Source organism: Chelonia mydas, chromosome 1, assembly GCF_015237465.2.
Source record: "Chelonia mydas isolate rCheMyd1 chromosome 1, rCheMyd1.pri.v2, whole genome shotgun sequence".
In the NCBI taxonomy this organism is placed as follows: domain Eukaryota; kingdom Metazoa; phylum Chordata; order Testudines; family Cheloniidae; genus Chelonia; species Chelonia mydas.
The window spans coordinates 345,136,745-345,159,603 of NC_057849.1; the positions used below are offsets into that span (position 1 = coordinate 345,136,745).

Sequence of the window (22,859 nt, forward strand, 5' to 3'; positions counted from 1 at the left end):
CATGCGCACAGGGCTACAACCTGCTTTGCACGTGTGTTAGAGTGGGCTGTGGTACTGTGCATGCAGGCTTCAGGGATGTGTCGTCTTTGCATGTCAGCAGGACTTTGGCCAGGACTCTTTGGGTCAAACCCATGGGTGGAGAACAGAACAGATTGCAGCCTCTCCTCTTTACACAGGCGCAGCAGCAGCCTTTGGAGACCACAGGTCCCAGCATGCAGTGCTCCATCTTCACGGTGCAGTGTGTTCTGGAACTTGTACTCTTCATGGGCTACGCCTGTCTGTCGAGTTGAGGGCGACTGTTTGCCATGTGTGTCCTCCCCAGTTTTAGCTGCACTGGGGGCTGGAAAGCTTCCCCACCAGCCTTGTTTTCCAAGCCACTCGGATGAAGTATCTGTATAAATAGCCTGACTCTCACAGCAGTGCTCTGTGGTGTACTGCATTGTCAAAGCCCTTCATGCTCACTCAGCCTCACAACCCTGTGGGGGGAGGTAGCTTAGTAATATCCACTCGTACCTCAACCCCCCAGTCCTCGTGTATGCTGCCTCCTTTCTGTTATGGGGATTACTGGGCCTTGGCCGCCTCCCCCAACCCTCTGGGTGTATGTTTGTCTCTTGCCATGTAATTCTGAGGTACATGGAGACCTTTGAGGGCGACCATTGCTGGAGCAGACCCTTAAAACAACATGGCTTGGTCAATTTGGCCCCCAAAGTAGGTTTTGTACAAACCAGTTTAACTAATGTAATGACAACAGGACAATTCCCACAAATTTAAAAAAATCGAGTCAAAACGGTTTTAAAACCTTCCCTGGCAGCATTTGCAAGAACCCGAAAGAGTGATGGGCAGCGAATGCCACTAGCCTCTCATGGTGTTTTGCAGTACAAAGTAAATCAGGTGATCGAGATATTCTGTTAATGATAAGGTTAATAAAAGTAGTGCTCTGTTGTCCCTTTTAACACAGGGAAGGGAATTTGTTTTTCAAAATGACTTTCGCCCTAAGCTCCTTTGAGTCTCTCTCCCTCCTGTGCTGCCTCTCCATGCAACCCCTCTCTGTTCTTAACTGCCCAGAGTGAGAGGAGAGTACAAAATGTGGACATAAGATGCTTTAAAGACCCATGCTGCTGCCTTGTTAACGTCATAAAACCAGCATTGCCCAAATACCCAGCAGCTTCTCCTTCTCGCAGTGTGTGTGTCGGATCATAAGTACCTGCCGGAGCTCACTGGCCAACCCTGTGTCTCTTGTTTCCCTTTCAATTTATGGTGCGTCCTGATCATGATTTTTCAGCACCAACCTGCAGCCACAGCTCAGGTTCCATTATTGCTTTTGGAAAGAGAACAGTCACTGCTGCTCTCAGCAGGGACCTAGGAGCTCTGCACAAGCCTTGCGTTACTCTTCCATGACACCTGGTGGCCTATAGCTCCTTGCTGTTTCCTGGCTAGAGAAGAGGAGCAAGTGCCGCATATTTTAGAAGGGGTGTGTGACCAGTGTCCCCCGCCTCCCCCTCGGGGTGCTGCCTGGAACTGAGGCACAGCTGAGCCCTCTCTCAGTAATCTGGGTTCACTCTTGCACTGTTCGCAAAAAGAAAAGGAGGACTTGTGGCACCTTAGAGACTAACCAATTTATTTGAGCATGAGCTTTCGTGAGCTACAGCTCACTTCCGATGAAGTGAGCTGTAGCTCACGAAAGCTCATGCTCAAATAAATTGGTTAGTCTTTAAGGTGCCACAAGTCCTCCTTTTCTTTTTGCGAATACAGACTAACACGGCTGTTACTCTGAAATCTTACACTGTTGTCACTCTGCCTCCCTGGGTTACATCAGAGAATACCAAATTCAGGACAAGCTGCTGGGGGAAAGGGCAGACACACCTCTTCCATGAGATATACCAAACCAGCAACAAAAGTAAACTTAAAAAGAAAAGGAGTACTAGTGGCACCTTGGAGACTAACCAATTTATTTGAGCATAAGCTTTTGTGAGCTACAGCTCACTTCTGCATCCGATGAAGTGAGCTGTAGCTCACGAAAGCTTATGCTCACATAAATTGGCTAGTCTCTAAGGTGCCACTAGTACTCCTTTTCTTTTTGCGAACACAGACTAACACGGCTGCTACTCTGAAAAGTAAACTTCTGTCTCACCACACTGGCTAAGAAGAAGTCAGGAAAGCAGCCTCCTTAGGTATTCCAGCCCTGAATTCAACACCTAGACACTAGACTTAATGATGAGTGGTTATTTAAAACCAATTTCATCAAACAAAAAGGTAGTTGTGATCCCAAAGGACCAGCCACATACCCAGGTCAATATACAACTCAGATCTTACCCAATAATCACGCTGTTACCAATCTTTTAGTATCTAATATCTAAACATTTATAAAACAGAAAAAGGGGTGAGAGTTAAAAGTGGTTAAAGGAATCAAATACATACAACAATTGCAAGGTTCTTGGATCAGGCTTGAAGCAGCGATGGAATAAACTGCTGGCTTGTTAAGTCTCTGGTTGCTTCCAAATCATTGGAAGGTCCTCACTCCTTTGGTTAGAATGCTCCCATGAGTGTAAGTCCATAGTCCAGAGGTTTGAGCAGGAAAGAGGCAAAATGGAGATGTTTCCAGGGCCTGTTATAGCTTCCTTCAAGTGAAGGGAAACCCATTGCTCTAACTGGTGGAAAATTACAGGTAACAAGATGGGGTTTGGAGTCACATGGACAAGTCACATGTCTGTCTGCTTCGCTTAGTCATAGTAGAGGCCATTACCCATACTCTAGTTAGAAGGTTCATGGGGAAAGTCCATCAAGTGTGGATGGGTGTCTTCCATCGTCCATTGTGAGTTAAGTGTTCCTTGATGGGCCATTTAACTTGAATAGGTTTCAGAGTAACAGCCCTGTTAGTCTGTATTTGCAAAAAGAACAGGAGTACTTGTGGCACCTTAGAGACTAACCAATTTATTTGAGCATAAGCTTTCGTGAAAGTATCTTGAATAGCCCCTTCAAGATGTGGAGGCTAAATAGCTTGTGGGTGTTACCACAGGAGCGCAAACATACAGGTATCAGAGTAGCAGCCGTGTTAGTCTGTATCCGCAAAAAGAAAAGGAGTACTTGTGGCACCTTAGAGACTAACAAATTTATTAGAGCATAAGCTTTCATGAGCTACAGCTCACTTCATCGGATGCATACATTTTCCACTGTGCCACAAGTACTCCTTTTCTTTTTATGAAATACAGGTACATAGTTAATATTCATAACTTCAGGTACAAAAACGATACATGCAAACAAATGGTGTAATCATATTCAGCAAATCATAACATTTCCATAGATGCCTTACTTGATACACTTTGTACAAGGAAAGGAGTACTTGTGGCACCTTAGAGACTAACAAACAAGATTTGTTGCAATTATATAACAGTGGTAGCAACAACGATCTACATGGTCATATTTTAATCAGATAATGTCACAACTGTGGTGTTGTGACAAGCTGCAAAGCCCTCCAAGCTTGCACTCACACCAACATCCACAGGCAGGGACTATACCCAGCTGTGATCATGAATGCTCTGGCCAGCCACTCATGAAGCCACAATCGAGAGGCTACAGCCAAAGTAACCACCAGCTCCCCAGCCCAAGACCGCAGAACTGTACCATCCTGCCCTAGTCAAAACCCAACCAGTATGAATTTATTACCCAGTCTGCCACTTCTACAAAGGAAAGTGGATGTGCACCAACTCTTGTTCATGAGCTGAGATTTATCCCCTTTGAACTTCAACGAACAGTGTTTTAGGTAAAATATGAAATAGAGTTAACAACTACGGAAAGATAGTTTAAGTGATTATAAGTGATAGCAAACAGATCAGAGTAGATTACCATAATAAATAAAACAAAATGCAAACTAAGTCTACAGTATTAGATAGGATGCGAATCAGTAATCTCTCACCCTGACTGATGATACAAGCAGTCCACCAAGTTTCCATTCACAGCCTGGAACCAGCACTCTTTCTCTCTCCCTTCTTCCCCGAGTTCAGTCCTTTTCCTCTGGTACTTTCAGGTGTGGTGGTGTAGGGAGAACAAGGTCCCCTCATGATGTCATGTCTCCCTTTCATATCTTCTTCCAACTTGCTGGAAAGCTCTTGTGCTGTGACCACTGTTCCCTCTAAGCTGTGCGTATGTGTGCACACAGATCCTAAACCCCGTGCACACGGCGAAACACCGCGCACACAAAAATTTGCACAGAAGCACAACAGTTTGCTCAGAAGAAATTTTGTGCACACACGGCCTGTCAAAAATTACAGGGAACATTGGCTGTGACCTGGGTCAAATAGTTCCCAGTGTGTAGGGCTGTCTCTGAGAGGTTTCTGTTGCACACAGTTCCTGGGGTAACCCTGATGCTTGTGTGCATCTCCTCAATGAGTCACTAACACTGTTCGGCCTTTCTATTGTTGTACCTGAAAGGCGGCTTGTGAGTATTCTCAACCTCACAACAGGTTTCAGTAGCACATATGTAGCCAAACTTCAGAACTTCACACATGACGATAGCGCCTACGATCCAATGAGAGATTACTGTCTAGCAACTCAAGACTTGGAGAATGATACCTCAGAAGGCATACTTTGTACAAAATGTCCTAATTATATGACAGTGGTGAATAAGGCGGTCTCAGAGGGGGTGAGTGAGAGAGAAGGGTGCTGGCTTTAACATTCTCCCCTGCTTCCCCAGCCTTGTTTCATGGCTGAGCAGATCCCGCTCCTGGCAGGGCCCCATCCTGTGGGGCTCACGGGAGAGGACCTGTGTGTGTCTGGCCAGTGAACTTTTTCAGCCTGGCTGATTCCAGGGTGCCTGATGCAGAGACGTGGGAGTGTGGGTCCAGCCAGCTGTGTGTTCTAGTCCCTAGAGGGTCGCTGCCTTACGGTGCCTTGTGTCCCTTGTTAGTGTTCAGGCATGCTGTGCACAATGGCGTTTCCTGGGGCGGGTTGGAGGGTCTGGCCCATGTGGGGCACTTGTTTCCCTGGGATGAGGAAAGGTCACTGTAGAGCAGCAGCCACTCGTCCCCAAGCTCTCACTGACCTTTCCTCCTCTGCATTCCCTGCATCAGAGAGATGAGGCCCCTGCTGATGGGGTCACATTGCATAGCAAATGCAGACCAGGAAGGGTGCTGGTAGGACTGGGAATCTTAACTGAAGGAAGGGGGCATTAGTGATTCTTCTGGGCTTTACTCCGTGTGGTTCTGCTTTCACAGCTGATGACTACTTTCCTCCCCTCATAGCCCCCAGATTCAGGAGTGCCGAATGAGCCACAGTCTCCACTTGCCCCCTCTGCAGTTGGGAGCTAGGCAGCAGAGCTCTGTCACTTGCTTGGCCGCTTCCCGGGGCAGCAGCAGTTTCTGCCCCAGGATGCTTCACTGGCAGGGAGCCCTCATAACATGGTCAGACCAGCTGTAGCGGTGCTGAAAGCTGCACAAGAGACAGACCTACCACTCAGGACTTCCCATGAATAGAAGGTGAAGCCCCACCTCCAGGCTCTGCTGATGTTCCCCATGCTTTTCCCTTCAGTGGAGGCATGGCCTGGTCATACCTCTGTTCCTTGTTGGACAACCAGTGTGCTGTCAGAGTGAATGTGAAATCAGGGAGCAGCCTACACGTGCCTTCAGATCCCCTATCTTTGGCTGATAATTCTTGCCTTGCTTCTAATATGCAGCCACTGTCTGATGTCCCGTGCTGTCTCCCAGCTGTGGTATGCACATGTAATGAGATCAGCCATGAACCCAGGATCTCTCCTTTCATTCTCCTGGTGACCCCATTTTCAGTGTAGTGTTCTGGGTTCACATGTTCCGTCATTCTCTAGAAAAGGCAGAAGCATTTTTTGGTGCTAAAGGAACTTGCTGGGTAGTGCTGGTGTCATCTTGGTGTTCTCACCTTCCTAGTCTGGGCACAATCCTTTCCCCTGGTACAGTCTTTGTTCCAGCTTAGGTGATAGCTAGGGGATTTCTCATGACTGCAGCTCCCTTTGTTCTGTTCTACTCCCTTATATATCTTTTGCACAAGGCGGGAATCCTTTGTTCCTCTCTGGGTTCCTACCCCTCCTTCTAAATGGAAAAGCACCAGGTTTTAAGATGGATTCCAGTACCAGGTGACATGGTCACATGTCCTGTGAGACCCCAAGCCTTCATTCCTCCCGGCCTAACTCACAGGAAGGCCTGCAAGCCAACAGCCATCCACAGTCAGTGGTCTTGGTTCATGGGAGCCATCAAGATTCCAAACCACCATTAATGGCTCACACTTTGCATAATTACAATAGGCCCTCAGTTATATTTCATATTTCTAGTTTCAAATACAAGAATGATACATACATGCAAATAGGATGACCACACTCAGTAGATAAGCTTTGTAATGAATACAGAGTGCAACGTCATATGTGGCATCGCAGCCTGGCTCTGATAAGGGATGGAGCAGGCAGTTTCTCTAGGTGTGAGCTTTCTAGGCTGCCATTGTCTCCCATGTAGCAGCCATTTCTGTCCAGCATCTTCACTACATACTAATACAGGCATTTGAAGAACTTGGCCTTTGCTAGTGTCCTCATTTATAAAAGGTAAACAGGATGACCTGTGTTGTGAGCCATCGATCCCAGGCAGACTCATGGGAATGCTGATACAGGATGCAGTCAGTAAATAATTACAGGGTAGGAACATAATTGTCAGACAACATGGCTTTATGGAAAATAGGATTTGTCAGACGAACTTGATACTGTTTTTGATGAGATTATGAATTTGGTTGATAGATTCATAGAGTTTAGGGCCAGAATGGAGCATTAGATCATCTAGTCTGATCACCTGTGTCACAGGCCATTAAATTTTACCCAGTTAACCCTGTATTGAGCCCAATAACTTGTTTGACTAAAGCATATCTTCCAGAAAGGCAGCCAGTCTGGATTGGAAGACATCAAGAGGTGGATAATCTATCTCTTCCCTGGATAGCTTATTTCAGTGGTTAATCACCCCCACTGTTAAAAAATGGGGCCTTATTTCCAATTTGAATTTGTCTGGCTTCAGCTACCAGCTATTGGTTCTTGTTCTGCCTGTCTCCTCTAGATCAAAGAGCCCTCTGGTACCCGGTCTTGTCTCCCTGTGAAGGTACTTCTACACTGTAATCAAGTCACCTCTGAAAGCTGGCTCCTGGTGTCATAGTTAGGCTCTTTGCAGCCCAGCTCTCGGCCCTACCTCCCCGTGGACGTAGAAACCAGAATTCTGTTCCCCTAGGTGTAGCAGAAGTGACTTTTGGGGGGAGAGGCTGCTTCAGAGAGGTGCAGTCTGTGCAGAGCTCGGGTCTTGGCAGCCCCTGGAGACTCAAGGATCAGGGCTATGTAGAGGACTCTTATCTACAGGGAACTCCCATTCCTCTTATCTGGCTTTCTCCAAAGCTGAGATTACTCGTTCTCTGCTAGCTCATCTCCCTCACTTGGCAGCCAGCAGCAGTGAGTTGGGTTATAAGGAGAGAAGATAATGACTTTTCATGCAGAGCAATGCCAGCACACCTAACAAACCAAACAGATCTCCTGACTCCTGTATAAAATCACTGCTCAACCATCTCCGGGTTGGAGCATGACCTACGTTTGACAGCTCACAGCAACTCTACACAGCGCATCAGGACAGGATATGTAGAATGCCATATCTACTTAATGTAATTAATGCAATTGATGTCTTGACTCACAGGGTTGCTAGCAGGTGGATCCCCCTACTGAATCATCAGTTGCAGCATATAGGGCCAGCGTTCTTTGGAGATGTCCCCTGCATGGGCTGACCTTGCCTGACTGTGCTTAGCTTGTGAGCACGAGCGGGGTGCAGAGTCTTGATGTTACATCCTCCATGAACAAGGGGTTTTATAAAGCCATGGCTAATTTGTGTTGCTTTGTGTATGGGTTAGTAAGCTGGGTAGCCTCACTTATGTTGGGCTGCCAGTGACACTGATTGTAGTCTCTCAACTCCAGGCCTGAAGGGTGGGAGTGTATCTGCTGCTCGTTTGAGGAGGAGACTTGTGTGCAAACCAGATGCTATATCCAGGAATCTAGCTTCTCTCCTCCTAGTGCTTTCAGGAGGAGCTCCCAGCTGGAAGCTGGCCTGTCGTGCCCTTGATGTGTCTTAGTTGATCTGTCATCCCCTTGGTGTGTCTCATGCATTGGGGACTGAATTCTGAAGGCATTCTGTTGCTGTGAGGTTGATCTAAGCCTTGATTGCACCTGCTGGCCTCCAGCTCCTGGAGAGGGAACTGGGTTTACATAACCTGGCTGCCTTGCCTTGGCTTGAGCATGACTGCAACACCATAGAAATAGCCTGCGCTGTATTTGTATAGAGGACTGCTTTTGATGCCTTGTTCCTCTAGCCCTTTTTAATCATGTTTGCACACTGCAGGCCATTGCAGGCTATAGTGCTTGTCTTTGAAATAGGTGAAAGAACAGAACAGAGGGGAGGTGTTGGGGAGACAGCTTGTGCTGACCTGGGGAGAACAGAGCTGAGCCTGTGTCTGGTAATGGGGATGGCTGTGACCTCGCTGAATTTCCCAGTCAGAGGGGGCAGTCTCAGGAGAATCGGTCAGTCATGAGCTCAGTCCTGCAGGCCACTGAGACAGCACAGACAGCTCCAGGGCTTGAGGGGGAAGGGAGCAGCTTGCATCGAGCTCTATGTGCCTCTCAGTGTGGAGCTGCCTGCTTTGGAAGGGAGCCCTGATGAGCTGCTGTCTGCTAGGGGGACTGTCTCCTTCTCTCATGGCCTTTGACAGGCTGGGAGATGCTGGGACCCCACTGAGGATCTCCGGATCTAGCTGCCTGTGTCCTTGTTTCCGTGGTTCCCAGGAGATGGTTGTGCAGCGCATTGAGCCCCCAGTGGAAGGTGCGGAGTTACGCGGTGGGTACAGCCCCCTCAAATGAGGAGTGTGTTGCTCCCGCTGAGGGTAGTTCTATGGGATATGGGCCCAGGAAATCAAATGGACTGTGAGTTCTGGCCAGCATTGGGATCTCTGGCTCAGGAGGTGCTCCTGCACTGCACAGTAGGTAACTTGTCCTCACCTGAAGTGCAGCCCGGTAGTGCTCAGACACAGGGTGGGATTAATGCACAGCATGGAGTAGGTGGGTCCTTGGAGCTCAGCCGCCTCGTACCTGGGTGCAGGAGTGCTCTGCCTTTCAGCGTTCCTGAGGCTTGGCAGCTCCCATTGCAGGATGCAGGGTCTTCCTCCTTCTGCACAAAGAGTCTTTGTAGTGGTCCACAGGACACCTGGGGCAAAGTATAAAGCATGCTGCAGTCTCCTTTGTTGGATTTGCTCTTTTTTGCTGCCACCGAGCAGGATCCAAGAGCCATGTGGGAGAATTCCTGGTCTAGGTGGTTCAGCGAGGAAAGTCCCACCATAAACCTCTTTGGAGGGTTCAGACCCAGCTCAGTAAGGAAAGGAATCTGACTAGCTTGATAACTCCAGTGGGTCATATCTCACTGCTGCCAATTGGTAGGGCAGCTAGGTCAGAGGCAGCGTGATTTGGGGACAGTGGCAGGAAGGAAGTGATGGAGGAAATGGCAAACTAAGGAATGCAGGCGTGAGGGGCCTGGAGAAGCAAAGGATTCCAACCTCAGCCCCAGAAAAGAACTATGCAGGGTTTCTGTCCCTCATGCCCATATCACTGTAATATCTGGACACTTGAAAATGTGTTCGACACCCATTGCGGTCACCACCTATGTCCCACTGTGATGGGTGCCTTAAAATTACATAGGGGGAAGAGGTGGATAAACAGGGCTGGTAGCTTTGGAGAGGGTATAGACTAGAGAGTGCTTCAGGGCTGACCAAATCTCTCTAGCCCTAGGGATCCAGTAGCTTCCTGATTGAACCTCCCTGTTGATCAGGTCAGCAGGCTTTGATCTGGAAGAGGAATCCACGTTGCTTTACGGGGAGTGTGCCATCTCTCAGCATCAGCCTGTTACTTTCCCCGGCCTGTGACAGAAGGGGTGATGGTGGCTGGAAGGAGTGGGTGGTGCTGAGCGGCTCTGTTCCACATTCAGAGGAACATGGTTTTTAAAAAGTCCCCAAAAGCTGTGGTAACTGGGCAGCACACAGCAACACTACAGTTGTTTAGGGCAGGAAGTGAGGAAAAACCCGTATCAGTGAAAACCCCATGGGGAATTCTCGGCCAGAAGGCTGGAATTCCCCCCGTGGAGTTGGGCAGAGACCCCAGGGATAACTCTTGTGGCAAGTCCCCTGGGATCTCTGAGCTCACAACCTCACCTGAAATGCAGCATTTCAAGCAGCACCAGGCTGGGATGCTGATTCAGAGGGAGGAGTGCCCTCTGTTGGATCCACTACTCATCTGTCAGTGTATAGTGCAGCCTGTACGGCAGGGGTAGGCAACCTATGGCATGCTGCCAAAGGCGGCACGCGAGCTGATTTCCAGTGGCGCTGGGTCCTGGCCACTGGTCCGGGGGGCTCTGCATTTTAATTTAATTTTAAATGACGCTTCTTAAACATTTTAAAAACCTTATTTACTTTACATACAACAATAGTTTAGTTATATATTATAGACTTCTAGAAAGAGACCTTCTAAAAACGTTAAAATGTATGACTGGCATGTGAAACCTTAGATTAGAGAGAATAAATGAAGACTCGGCACACCACTTCTGACAGGTTTCAGAGCAGCAGCCGTGTTAGTCTGTATCTGCAAAAAGAACAGGAGGACTTGTGGCGCCTTAGAGACTAACAAATTTATTTGAGCATAAGCTTTCGTGAGCTGGAAATGGCCCACCTTGATTATCACTACAAAAGGTTTTTTTCCCCCCGCTCTCCTGCTGGTAGTAGCTCACCTTACATGATCACTCTCGTTACAGTGTGTATGGTAACACCCCTTGTTTCATGTTCTGTGTATATAAATCTCCCCACTGTATTTTCCACTGAATGCGTCTGATGAAGTGAGCTGTAGCTCACGAAAGCTTATGCTCAAATTTGTTAGTCTCTAAGGTGCCACAAGTCCTCCTATTCTTTTCACTTCTGAAAGGTTGCTGACCCCTGCTGTATGGTATAGTGCCAAATAGGTCACAAGCCCAACCCTCAGGAACTTACAGAGCAGTGATGCCTTCTTGGAGTGCCTCTTCCCCGTCCGCATGCAGCTGCCCAGGACTCTGATTAAATGGATCCAACTGTCCTAGATGAGGGAGAGGGGCTGCTCTAGTTTAGACTCCACAGCCAGGTTCAGCTCAGGGCAGAGCAGTGTGCCTGTGAAAGGCAGCCCCGCCTCCTCGGTGTCAGACTTTCAGCGCAGCTCTCTTCTGCCAGTCTGGCCAAGCGAGATCTTGCAGCTCTTCTGAGACAGTAGGGGAGGTCCCTTGGCCTGCATGGGAACAGGTGCTTCTGCTCAGCCTGTTATCCTGGGCTCCCTCTTCCGTTGCCTGCCTTCTAACAGCTGCCCTGAGGGCTTCTCTAGGGCCGGTTTCTTCACGTCTTTTGGAGGATGGTTATGCTACTCAGTGCTCTGTGTGTATATAGAAAGGGGCTGTGTCATGAATGCTGGCCACTGCTCCCTGCTGGCCACTCTAACTCTGAGCCACGCTTGTCTGTCTGAATCCTGCCAAGGACTTGGCATGTTAGATAGGTAAGGAGCTAAGCTCCCTGCCCTGAGGAGCTGACAGTCCGGTGGCTTTGTCCTTTTCATGTACAGCCCCCACAAGAGCTCTGGACATCTGCTGCGTAAGTGATGTGTGTTTGTGTGGGGAGAGGGGCCGGGGGAAGAGGAAATGGGTCAGCCTGCATTCTCCTGCTCCTGAGTGGGCTGCACAAGTCGGCTCCAGCTAACCATTGTGTTCTCACCTTCGCCTCTTGCAGTTTTGTCAGCCGAGCGGTTGGCAGCTCTTCACCGAGCGGAATCCCCCCACCTTCTTCGTTGCCGTGCTGACGGACATCAGCTCCGAGCGACATTACTGCGCCTGCTTCACCTTCTGGGAGGCCGTTGAGAGTGCCCAGGTAGTGCTCCCCGCGGGGGGTGGGGGAGGGCAGGGTACCTGTGAAAGTGTGTTGGGGGGGCGTCGCTGGGCAGGCAGCTGTGAGCGAAAGCCCCTTATGAGAATTGCGCTTGCCCGTTGCCCAGGTCGGTTGTACCCAGCACTCCTTTGTCAGAGGAGGGCCACAATGTCCTGTAGTACTTGCCTCACGTGGTGGAGTAGCTGTCTGAGGTGGGGGCGGCCCGTCCCCTCTCAAGTCCCTGCAGTGTGTCTGATCTGTCTCTCTCCCCGGTCTCAGAGCCACTCGAGGAACGGTGAGGAGGAGGAAGAGGCGTCGGCGTCCCACGTCCAGCCTGCACAGCTCTTTGCTCCCAAGAGTCTGGTGCTAGTGTCACGACTGGACCACACGGAGGTTTTCCGGGTAAGCGGCAGTGCAGTGCCACGTTTGGGGAGGAGAGGGTGGTGTCTGGACTCTCTGGGGATGGAGGGACTTTCCCTTGCATTGATTCCTTGGCCCTGGGAACCACTGTCAGCCAACTCTTCTGCTTCTGTGAATTGGGGCATATAAGAGAGAGCACCGGTAGCAGTAGTGTCCTGAGGGATTTACTACTATGGTGCCTGCTCTGGCTTTCTGCTCGTGTCCAGCAGTTATTCAAGGCCGTGTGTGTGTGTGTGGTGGCTTATTCTGATCCTTCCCCAAGCTGTCTGGCTGTGGAGCTGCAAGGTGAGGAGCTGCCTGGGCTGGGCAGCTGGCAGCCTTGCCTGCCTCTCAGTAAAATTCTAAGCACAAAATGTTCTTGGTGAAGCCTTTATCTCCCATCTTTATATTCTTCATGCTTGCTCAGTTATGAGACTGTAAAAGGCTTGGAAAGGTGCAGGTTACAGCCTGGCTTGTTGTCAAAACTCAGCTTAGGTGGGTATGATCTAAGTGTCAGCAGCTCCTCGCTTGCCAAGACAAGCATGGGATCCTTGTGGCTGGATGGACTGTCTGATCTCTCTTGCCATTCTCTTCTTCAGCTCTTGGTCCAAATGCAAAGAGCATGTTGAAGTCCACAGAGCTTTGCCCTTGTACTGTGAGAGGGGGACAGGCTGTGAAGCGGTGCTCACGTGCCATCTGTCAGCATGCCTGCTTGAGACACATTGGCAAATGGCAGAAACTAGTGACTGTTCTCATCTTCAGTGGGAAGGCGCATCTATGGAGACTGCCAGCCCTGGTACCTGGTGTAGCCAGGTGGCTTAGACTGAAATAGAGCATTGCATGCTGGGACATGCAGTCTCCTCAAACCAGAGACCTGCATTGAAGGGGACACACGTTGGTCATCCTGGCGTGATGCCTTAGCATGGTGGCTTCAGTTTGAGCTGTGTGCTTAGATTGGCTGCTGTCATTCCCCAGATCAGTGGGTCATCCCTCCCGATGGCAGTAAGACCTATGGTGCTTTTTGTGGGAGTTATAACGTTTCTGGGGTTGGTCCGATTAGCCCTTCCTCTGACCTACTGTCCTGGTGCTGTACCTGTCCAGAAATGCATTCCCTATTTTGGGGTTCTGGCCGGGCCCTCCCTTGGCGATGTCCAGGGTTCCTGCGTGGCACAGCAGCTTGGAGTTTTCTGAACAATAAGAATGGTGTGCTGTGCTGCATGTCCCAAAGGGGGGAAGCACCTTGGGGGCTTAGCTGGCAGAGCTGTCTGAACAGCTGCCCAGATGAGAACCCAGCAGGCCTGAGCAAGAAGCTGCAGAGATGGGGTCTGCAATGTCTTTCGACTGCTCCAGAGCAGATGTTCTCGAAGTGTGAAGTTCTCCAGGGCTTTTTGTTTTTCCTGAATCATCTCGGTGAGAGGCTGAGATCACCATTAGCCAGTCAGGGAACCCCAGGCTACAATGGCTCTGTCCCTCTGCAGGTATTGGTCCCAGGGGTGAGAGGTAGCCATGCTGGGAGAGTTCTTTCAGGGGCACTGGGGCAGGGCATGGTAACCGTCCCGTGAACAAGACATCTGGGCAATCAGGTAACCTGGCGAGCCCAGCATAAAAGCTAGGCAGCAATTGGTGCAGGAGATGGTACCTCGAGTCTATCTCCCTATGCAGGGAACTTGTCAACAGCATCTGTTCCAGTCCTTTGGCCCCTTATGCTGGGCTGCAGCCTTACAGGAGTGTTGTGTGACGGCCTTCTCCTTAGAGTGTGAAAGACCCAGAAGAAACTATTTGAGGATGTAGGCACCACTCACGTGACCAGCTGGGACTCTGGAGTTAATACTGTATCCAGCTGGTGGAGACTCTGGGATGGTGCTTCTTAGGACTTGCATAGTGTTTCCTGGGCTCATTCAGATTTTGGCAAGGTGAATCCCTATTGAAGGGCCCTGAAAAAATTCAAGGGACATGAAGTGTCATTCTCTTGCTGTGCACAAGACCTGTTTGTAGAGGTGTGGAACAGAGACTCGACCTTACTGTAGCCGTGATGGGCAGGGGGCAGCTTGGGCTGGAGATCTGAATTGGAGGTTCGCCCAACCCAGCAGGAATGGGAAGGGCTGTGGAAAGGAAGCTCCTAGCCCCAGGTGGCAGAGGAAAGGTCCTGTGATGCCCATCTTCGGGTGGTAACTAACCAAATGGAATTGAAGAGCAGCTAAGTGCCAGGGTGTGTGCCATTGCGTGTGCGATGTGTGGAGCGAATTCTGGGGGCACTGTGTCCTGGCCCTCGCTGGAGGCTGCACTGAGGCAGCTTGCCGCACTTCTCAGCCTCAGCACACCTGACTGCCTTGCAGTCTGGCCAGGGCATCCCTCCACACTCCTGGATTGTTTTTGTTGGGAACGTGAGCAGTGTTTGCACGGTTCATTTGGCTATGTGATTTCATTGCTCAGTCACTTGAGCTCTCTGGCGTAGTAATTCCTGGGAGCAGATAAGCAGCAAGAGTGCCTGAATCCTGCCCTGTTGGGGCTTGGGCTTAAATCAGTTTCCCCCTTTGATTAGGGTCTGAAAGCCAAGGAAATGCACCTAGGATGGTGTAAGTGTCCCATGGAGCCTATTGCTTTCACAACACAAGCCAGTTCTCCTTCACGCTGCCCTTGCTCGCTCTCCACTTTGGTTAGATAGTAGTTGCGAGATCTGATCACAGCATGTAGTCTAGATCTGTCCATCCCAGTGAGTTAGCCTAATGCTGGGCTGGGACACGCTCCTGTCCTGGGTGGGCTAGGCTGCTCATGCACTAAACCAAGAGTCTTAGCTAAAGATAGATATGTGGTGAGTCACAGATGCATCTCCTGAAAGTTAGAACCGCCCACAGCCCTAACCACTGGACAGTGCTGTCTTTCCATGAGAATTTTGTTGCAAACCTGCAGAGTTGTCAGGCTCGGTGCAGGGGCTCTGGAACTCTGGCACTAGGGCTGTCCTCTGCCTGGATGGCTGTGGGATTTTCTTCTCCCTCAGTGCTGACTGAAGCAAGGCTGCAGATTGAAGTGCATTGTTGGTGGTGCTGGAGGTCAGCTTGGTGCCACTGGGAAACCTGTAGCATCAAGCTGAGGCCTGTCCTGCTGTCTGTGCCTGAGATTGCACCCCTTGGACCGGGACTGTCTCACTGATTTGTAAAGAACTTTGTGCAATAAATACACAATCCCTTGTTGGCAACCAGGATTGCGAATGTTCCTCTGAAGTGTTTGCAGCAGACAGGCTCCAAGCCCTGGCTGGGCCTGGACACACTGTCTGCATGTGCAAGTGCTGGGTGGCAATGGTTAGCGCCGTGTGATTTGCTTGGAGCCCCAGCCAGTACCTGTGTTTCAAATGAGCAGCCTCACATGCTGTGCTCCAGTGACTTGTCTGCTTCTTGCTGTGGACACACCTGTGCTCTGTTTGCTCCTCCAGAACAGCCTGGGTTTGATCTACACCATCTATGTGGACGGGCTGAGTGCATCGCTGGAGAACGTCATTGGAAACCTCTTGACATGCACCATCCCCATTACAGGGGGAGCTCAGGTTGGTACCTGCTCGTTTCTGTGCCCTCTTGCACTTGCCTTCCCCTCCCAGTGTGCGAAATGGCAGCAGCTCCTCCAAGGCTGGATATATGGGTGAGGGATGTTTCCATCCCTGCTCTGCTCCAGGGTGCAATGGAGATCACAGGCAGTACTGCTGGAAGCTGGTTTCCTGAGATCAACTGTGAAGTGGGTTGGGGGTCCATGCTCTCAGGAGGCGCAGGAGGAGACTACAGCTGCACTGCAGGTAGTCAAGTAGCTAGTGCAGACAGTGGCTTCTCACATACTAGGGATGGAACAGCAGCAACCCACCTTGAGCTGCCTCTGGCTCCTCCCAGTGACTTAGGGCAGCTTGGCTAATGGATTAGGTAGGGTGTCTAATTACTTGCTTAGGGTGGAAATTGGCCATGGTTGGAGAGTCCCATCTCAGCTCCCTTCTTGTGGTACCCTCTTGTAGAGTGTCACCTGAAAGCACAGGATGGCTTGGCCATCAGCTAACCTGACCTCCCACATGGACGAATCTGTCTGTGAGAACACTTGCCATGCCCCCTGGGCATGCATGCAGCCGGCAGAGATTGTTTCTCCATTAAGCCCTGTCTGTCATACAGAGCTGCTTCAGAGCCTAGCGGCCACAGTCCATTGGTAAGAGCTGGGACCACCCAGCTGCGCTGGATAGGCTGAGTGGGGCTAACGCTTGCTGTGGGGAAGGCCTAGAACCCCCTCTTCAAACAGTCTCATGTGGGAATCTGGTCTCATGCTTGTTCTCCGGCAGTCTGAGGCGGGGTCTAGCTTATGCTCAGAAATAGGGCTGTAAAAATGGCTCCTCCTAGTCATGTTCGCTGATCCATCCCAGTCACTGACCAGAGCAAATGTTCTTGCAGCGCCCCTCCTGCCCCAGGAGAGCCAGCTGGGCTGCACTCTGTCTGGAGCCAGCAGCAGAAGGGGCGCCCAAGGGGTGACGACAGCACTTCTCAGCGGAGATCGACGTAGCCCAGTTGGATCTGGAGTCCTGGAAGGGAGGGTGGGTTAGGAGATGGCAGTTTTAGCCCTGGGCCTGTCTGCACTATTAAGGTGCTTGACTACGATTCTGAAGGTCGTGGGTTTGAGTCTCGCTCAGTCTCTCACAGAAAGGCCACCGCCAGTTCGCCCAGCTGATCCGTCAGGTTAGGGCAGTCAAAGGCAGTCGGACGTGATGCTGGCCACATCTACTGCGGGCTAGGAAACTGATGTGCCTTAATTGCCTCAGCTTGACAAGCCATTGGCTCAGGGGAACTTAGACTCTCATGCTGCGCTGACACCTGGCAGAGTGGCCTGGACAGAGCGCTTCACTCCTGCAGGGATCGAGTCAGACGCTGCCAGCTGCTTTTCTGAGCTGCGATCGCCAAGCCTCCTCCACGTGATCCCTCTGGGTTGGCTGCAGCCTCTTGCCCTGCACCCACAGTGCAAACTAGTGAGCCCCCAGAGACCATGGGGATCCTTGGGTTGCAGCATGCCCTAGTCGCAACAGGGTCTCTGATCTACTTGGGCACTCAGGCCAAGGGACCTTGGTGCCTTGAAGCATCAGACCCAGCCCCCACCTTGGGTGCTGTGGCACTGTCTGAAGAATGCCTGTAATGCAGAAGTGCCAGCTTCATAGTCTCCAAGCCACTGGGCTTGGGGCTTCCTCCTCGATTAGCCTGGAAGCACTCTCAGGGCATGGAGGGGCCTTCCTGGGGTGAGGCTGGAGGTTGTATATCAGCCAGGCTTAGGCCCCACAAAAGAAGAAAGGGGATGTTCTGTTTGTAAGCCATGCAAGGAGGAGGCTGCATGCCACATGCCCAGGGCTCCTCCTGACAGTCTAGGTGTGAGGGGGCAGCTGACCTCAGCCAGGCCCCTCGTGGGTGAGCTATGCAAGCAGGTGGATAAGGATTGTCGAGCATCAGAGGCCCAGTTAGTGACCCGTCTCAGTGGAGCCTAGAGTGCTCCTGGGAATGGGCTGTGGCCTTAGCAATTGGTGCATCTCGGTGCTCACAGACCCTGGGGTGCTGGCGTTAGGGCAGTTTGAAAGTGGCACCGCTCCTTCTTGCACTTTGCTTTCCCCCCTGCTGTATCTGGAAGGGCTCTTTCTAAATGTTGTGATGTGGCTTTTGCTGTGTCTGTCTGCACATTCCCTCTTTTGGGGTTCAGGGCCCCGTTCACTGTCAGCTTTGGTTTGATGTGTGCACGTCTCTCCTTGTTGTCCGGCTGTGCTGCAGTGTTGTGCGTTTCTAACTGACTGTGCTATCTCTGTCTGTCTCTATCTCAGCCTGACGTGGAGGACGAAAGAGCGGTATGCACACTTTTCTTTCATCGGGTCTGTCTCATCTGTAACAGTCGTCTCTTGGGTGTTCAAAAGCTGCACATGCTCCAGCCCCTGCAGCTGCTGGGTCAGCATCTCCCACAAAGAGTGGGAGGAGAGACCTGGGCACTGTGCATCTCCCCAGTCCAGGCGCTGCACCCCTGGTTGTGCACATGGCAGTGTGTGTGTGTTAGGGATTCAGGTGACCATTCACATGGGCCACAGAAGAAGGGGTTACTTGTCCTGGGACCCAGTTGGGTGACATCAGAGTTAGTATGCTCTGTTCTCACTGCCTGTCAAAGATCCCAGGTGTTTTCTGGGAGAAGCCCTGTTGCGTTCTCTGAGGGCCAGGGCTGTTCCCTCCCCGGTGTGCGCCAGTGAAGGTTTTAAGGGGCATCTGAGGTGGGGCAGTGTCCAGGAGGGAGCATGCCAGGTAAATGTGGTGATGCTAGTGCGCGTGAGCATTGCTGCAGAAAGCTGAGCAGGGGAATGGAGAGGAGTATCATGGGGGAAGCCGCTTACTTAGGGGAATGTGATCAATAGACCTGAAGTCCTGAGATCGTACAGGCTCTGAACCAAGGCCAGGAGCCCACAGGTGGGTGGGAGTCCAGGCTTTGGGGCAGGGGAAGAGATCAATACAGCTTTAAAATAAATGGTTGCAAAAGGGGGAGACTCTGCTGATCCATCCAGCCCTCGTCCCTCAGACCAGTCCAGGGCAGCTGGTGCTCCCCTCTTCCTTGTGTAAGACACTGCACCTGCAATGAGAGCTCGTGTGTTTCTGGCGACAGGGCTGAGCGGTGCTCTACTGGCTACCCCAGTTGCCACAACACTGCGTGTGCTTCTGGGCGTGCCCAGGATGTCTCAGTGGAATGAACTCCATCCAAGAGGCTAAGTGCAGCTGTAGCTGTCTTAGGGGTGGTTCCCCTCTGCAGCTGGCCAGTGGCTCTCCCTCACTGGGGCAGCACTGAGTCAGGCAGTAGGTACATATCGGCCCCACCGTAGGGTGCCCTTCCTCTTGCAGGGAGGAGTCACTCTCATGGCTGCAGCTGGGAAGGACAAGTAGCCTATGGTGGGCGGCCCTGTGCCACCCCACAGGGTATAAAGCTGGACGACATCCCTTCGGCCCCTGCGTCCTGTCCTGTCCGTCACTGGGGGAGCCCAGCTGCTTCTGGATTTTGGCCTTCCACTCTGAGGTGGTAGGTGGAAGCTGGCTCCCTGTGGTCCCTGCGCTCGTCTGTTACTCAGCCTGAATCCCAGTGACTGGTGTGTGTCTGTTTTTTGCAGAGGACGATCTCTCTAGGGGCAGGCGACAGGCAGGTGATCCAGACGCCCATCAATGACTCTCTTCCCGTCAGCAGCTGCAGCGTAGCACTGCTCTTCCGGCAGCTCGGTGAGACTCTGCCCCGGCCTCACCTGCTCAGAGGGACAGGTGCTGAATACCGTCAGCCAGCGCCCTCTGCAGGAAATTCCTCGTGCTGCCTCCCCATGCCATGCTCCTGACCTCGGCTTATCAGCTCAGTGCCTCACCCCCGCCATTCCGACCGAATCTCCATCTCATGCTGCCTTCCTTCTCTCAGGAAGTGAGGGGGAGCCTGGCAGTTGTGCTCTGGTTGTGGCCCCAAACTGTGGGTCCATTCGGATGCCATGTTAATGGGCACCGAATGAGCTCCTAGGCAGGGGCAGCAGGAGAAGGCAGGGCTGGGTCTGAGCAGCTGCAGGCCTTTCTGTGCAGGGATTTGTGCTCCAGTTGCTCTTGTTGCATCAGCTGCCAAAGATACCAGACACCAAGGGGTGTGCAAAGCTCCAGGGAAGTCCCCAAGGGGCTTTCAGAGCAGTCTGGCTGGCCCTAAGCTCAGAAACGATCCGTGAGTTAGCAGGTCCTAGCACGGATCCAGAGGTGACAGGAGGTTTCTAGAAGATGACTGGACACACTTCCTCTTCCATTCACTGGACAGCAAGTCCCACCCCCATGCAACAGAAGGAAGGAGCAACAGCTGCCAGCAAGGAGTGGGGATGTGGGGGAGATTCTTGGCAGCCTGTTTGGTGGGGTGAGGGAGCAGGAGCTCGTGGGGCTCTAGCAGGACTCTGGTGCTGTACTTGGGAAGAATCCACCTGCAAGCGCTCTGTGCTCTGCCCCTTCTCTCCCCAGGGATCACCAATGTGCTGTGTCTCTTCTGTGCTGCACTCACCGAACACAAGATCCTGTTTCTCTCCAGCAGTTACCAGAGACTCACGGACGCCTGCCGGGCCCTGCTTGCGCTCATGTTCCCCCTCAAGTACAGGTGAGGAAGCGCAGAGTCCACCTGACACGTGGCTGGAGCAAAGCTACATGCTGCAAAGGGGCTTGACATCCCGAGCAAAGCCCATCTCTGGCTTTGCAGATTGCCCTGCTTCCATCTAGCCCCATGCACTAATGGTGTCCAAGTCCCATGGGTAGTGTGGGCTGATTACTGTAGCCCAAGCACTATCGGGGATTGTCAGGTGAAATCAAATCTTACATACACCTTGAGACATGTTCTCTGGCTGCACTGTCCATGGCTTTAGAGGCATCTATAATAATTAAATTCCTCAACAGCAAAATAACATGAATAACCCCAGCTCTGCACCCCCTGAGCAAAATTTGGGCTCTAGACTATCAAGAGAGGGAGCGAGTTTAGGCACTGAAGGCCCCTGCCAGCTGCTTCCTCCGAGCCCAAGGAGCTTTTAGCATGAACTAATCGCAGCTGCCGCAGGGCCTCATGGTGAGAGAGAGGGATGTCTCAGGTAGCCAGGCGCAGTTCAGCAAGGTGCTGTGGATGCTGAGTGTGATCAGCGCTCACTGAGCTCAGTACAGGCGTAGCACTTACAGGACTGGGCCCTTAGGGGTTCCCCTGTGGTACGCTCCACGCCTAAGTCACTCTGCAGGCAGTGCAGACCTCCAGAGCCCTACTGTAAGGCCTCCCCAGCTGACCCCACCAGTGACTGGATTGAATGGGTAGAGGAAATCAGCAGGACTCCAGGAGCCCCTGGAGCTGCCCACCCCCAGTGACCCTCCCCAGAAGGGGTGATTGCATACAGGGCACTCGTTAGTGAGACGGCCGGGCCTCACAGTAAGCTCCTTAAGGACAGCGGGCGCCCTGCTCATCTCCCGGAAGGGGAGATGTTGCCTGGCTCAAACAGTGACCTGACTTCCCTTCCCAGCCCAGGACAGGGTTCCATCTCCTACGCTGCTCACTGTTTGCACCCCTCCCAGCTAGGGCAGTGAAGATAGATGTGTCATTGTTGCTCTTAGCTGCCTGCCCCAGTTCCTGGCTGCCGGTGCCGCTGGAGAAGGGTTCTTTGTATTTAAAATATAAATATATTCCTTTGGCATTTACACCCCCCGCCCCTCGAGCTGGAAGCACTGGACATGGGCACAGACTGACCGTAACTTTAGAGCCAAATAACGTGACTGCAGGTCCCTTTACAAACCTAGAAGCCTCCTAGCTGTGAGACACACGCACAGTTCAGAGTGCCTGCCATGGCAGAAGGGCCCTGACACCATTACTCACTATCCGCCGACTATTAGTGTGGGTCCCATCTTGGGCCATCGTTGTTCCTTGTGCTATCATTCCCAGGACTTTCACCAGTCCAGTTTGAAATGACTTGTGTGCTGTGGGTGCCATCATTTCCCTGGGGGACTATTGCACCGTCTGGGTGGCTCTGGAGCGTGGCTTGGCCAAGGTGCAGCAGGGTCTTGGAGCCAGATGCTGAGCCCAGCATAGCTCCTGATTGGCTGTAGTGACGATCTGCTTTGGTTACAGTTTCACGTACGTGCCCATCTTACCTGCACAGCTCCTTGAGGTGCTGAGCACGCCCACGCCCTTCATCATTGGAGTCAGCTCCATCTTCCACTCGGAGACGCAGGAACTGGTGAGGCACTGCGTAACCCCGTCTGTGCAGTAGCTCTTCCCCCTCGCCCCACATTCTCCAATCCTCCTGGGTCAGAGCTCTTGAGGGAGGGGCAAGAGGTCATTTGCCAGTGGGGCCGTGTACAGAAATGGGACTGGGAGCGAGGGATGAACAAACCCTGCTGGACCAGGCTGCACTTGTTCAGCCAGACCAGCAGGGGCTGTGATCCAGGCATCTCTCACAAGTCAAGCAGGGCAGGGCGGGGGCTGGGGCTGGGCTTTCCTGGGGCTTGGGTCCTGTCTACACGATGGTGACTGGAGATGCGATAAGTTCCATCAATTGAGAAGGCTGTGTGGGCACTTACAGCGCTTTGAGCGCCTTGTTTGGGTTTAGGGCTAGTCTACACTGGCAACGCTAAAGTGATGCCACGGCCGCGCTTCAGCGTGGCTTGTGTGGTCGCGGCGCAGCGCTGGGACGGAGCTCTCTCAGCGCTCTGAAAACTCCACCGCCCCGAGGGGCGCAGCTCCCAGCGCTGGGCACTGTCTACACTGGCGCTTTACAGCCCTGAAACTTGCTGCACTCGGGGGGTGTTTTTTCACACCCCAGAGTGAGAAAGTTGCAGCGCTGTAAATTGGCAGTGTAGACAAGCCCTTAGTCAAGTCAGTTCTAAGCTAAACTGAAATTAGCCTGATTTAAACCGAGACAAGAGTGCCTGCCTGGCCTTTTGAACTGCTTCAACCAAGTTGGTTTAAAATTACCTCTGTTATACCAGCCAACCATATGT

The 22,859-nt window shown here is 51.9% G+C and overlaps 1 protein-coding gene across 23 annotated transcripts in view; it reads left to right on the plus strand.

Moving 5' to 3' along the window:
• SBF1 (SET binding factor 1) overlaps positions 1 to 22,859 on the plus strand; it is a 146,771-nt gene that overhangs the window by 84,942 nt on the left and 38,970 nt on the right. For 10 of the 23 annotated variants that reach the window (XM_043521721.1, XM_043521660.1, XM_043521666.1 and 7 more), the window contains exons 3-8: positions 11,818 to 11,955; positions 12,232 to 12,354; positions 15,782 to 15,892; positions 19,490 to 19,595; positions 20,355 to 20,487; positions 21,988 to 22,096. In XM_043521721.1, coding sequence (XP_043377656.1) covers positions 11,818 to 11,955; positions 12,232 to 12,354; positions 15,782 to 15,892; positions 19,490 to 19,595; positions 20,355 to 20,487; positions 21,988 to 22,096 — 720 coding nt within the window. Of the gene's footprint in view, positions 1 to 11,817; positions 11,956 to 12,225; positions 12,355 to 15,781; positions 15,893 to 18,172; positions 18,197 to 19,489; positions 19,596 to 20,354; positions 20,488 to 21,987; positions 22,097 to 22,859 lie in introns of all 23 variants that reach the window. The other 13 variants (XM_043521637.1, XM_043521645.1, XM_043521669.1 and 10 more) reach the window with 3 other exon arrangements.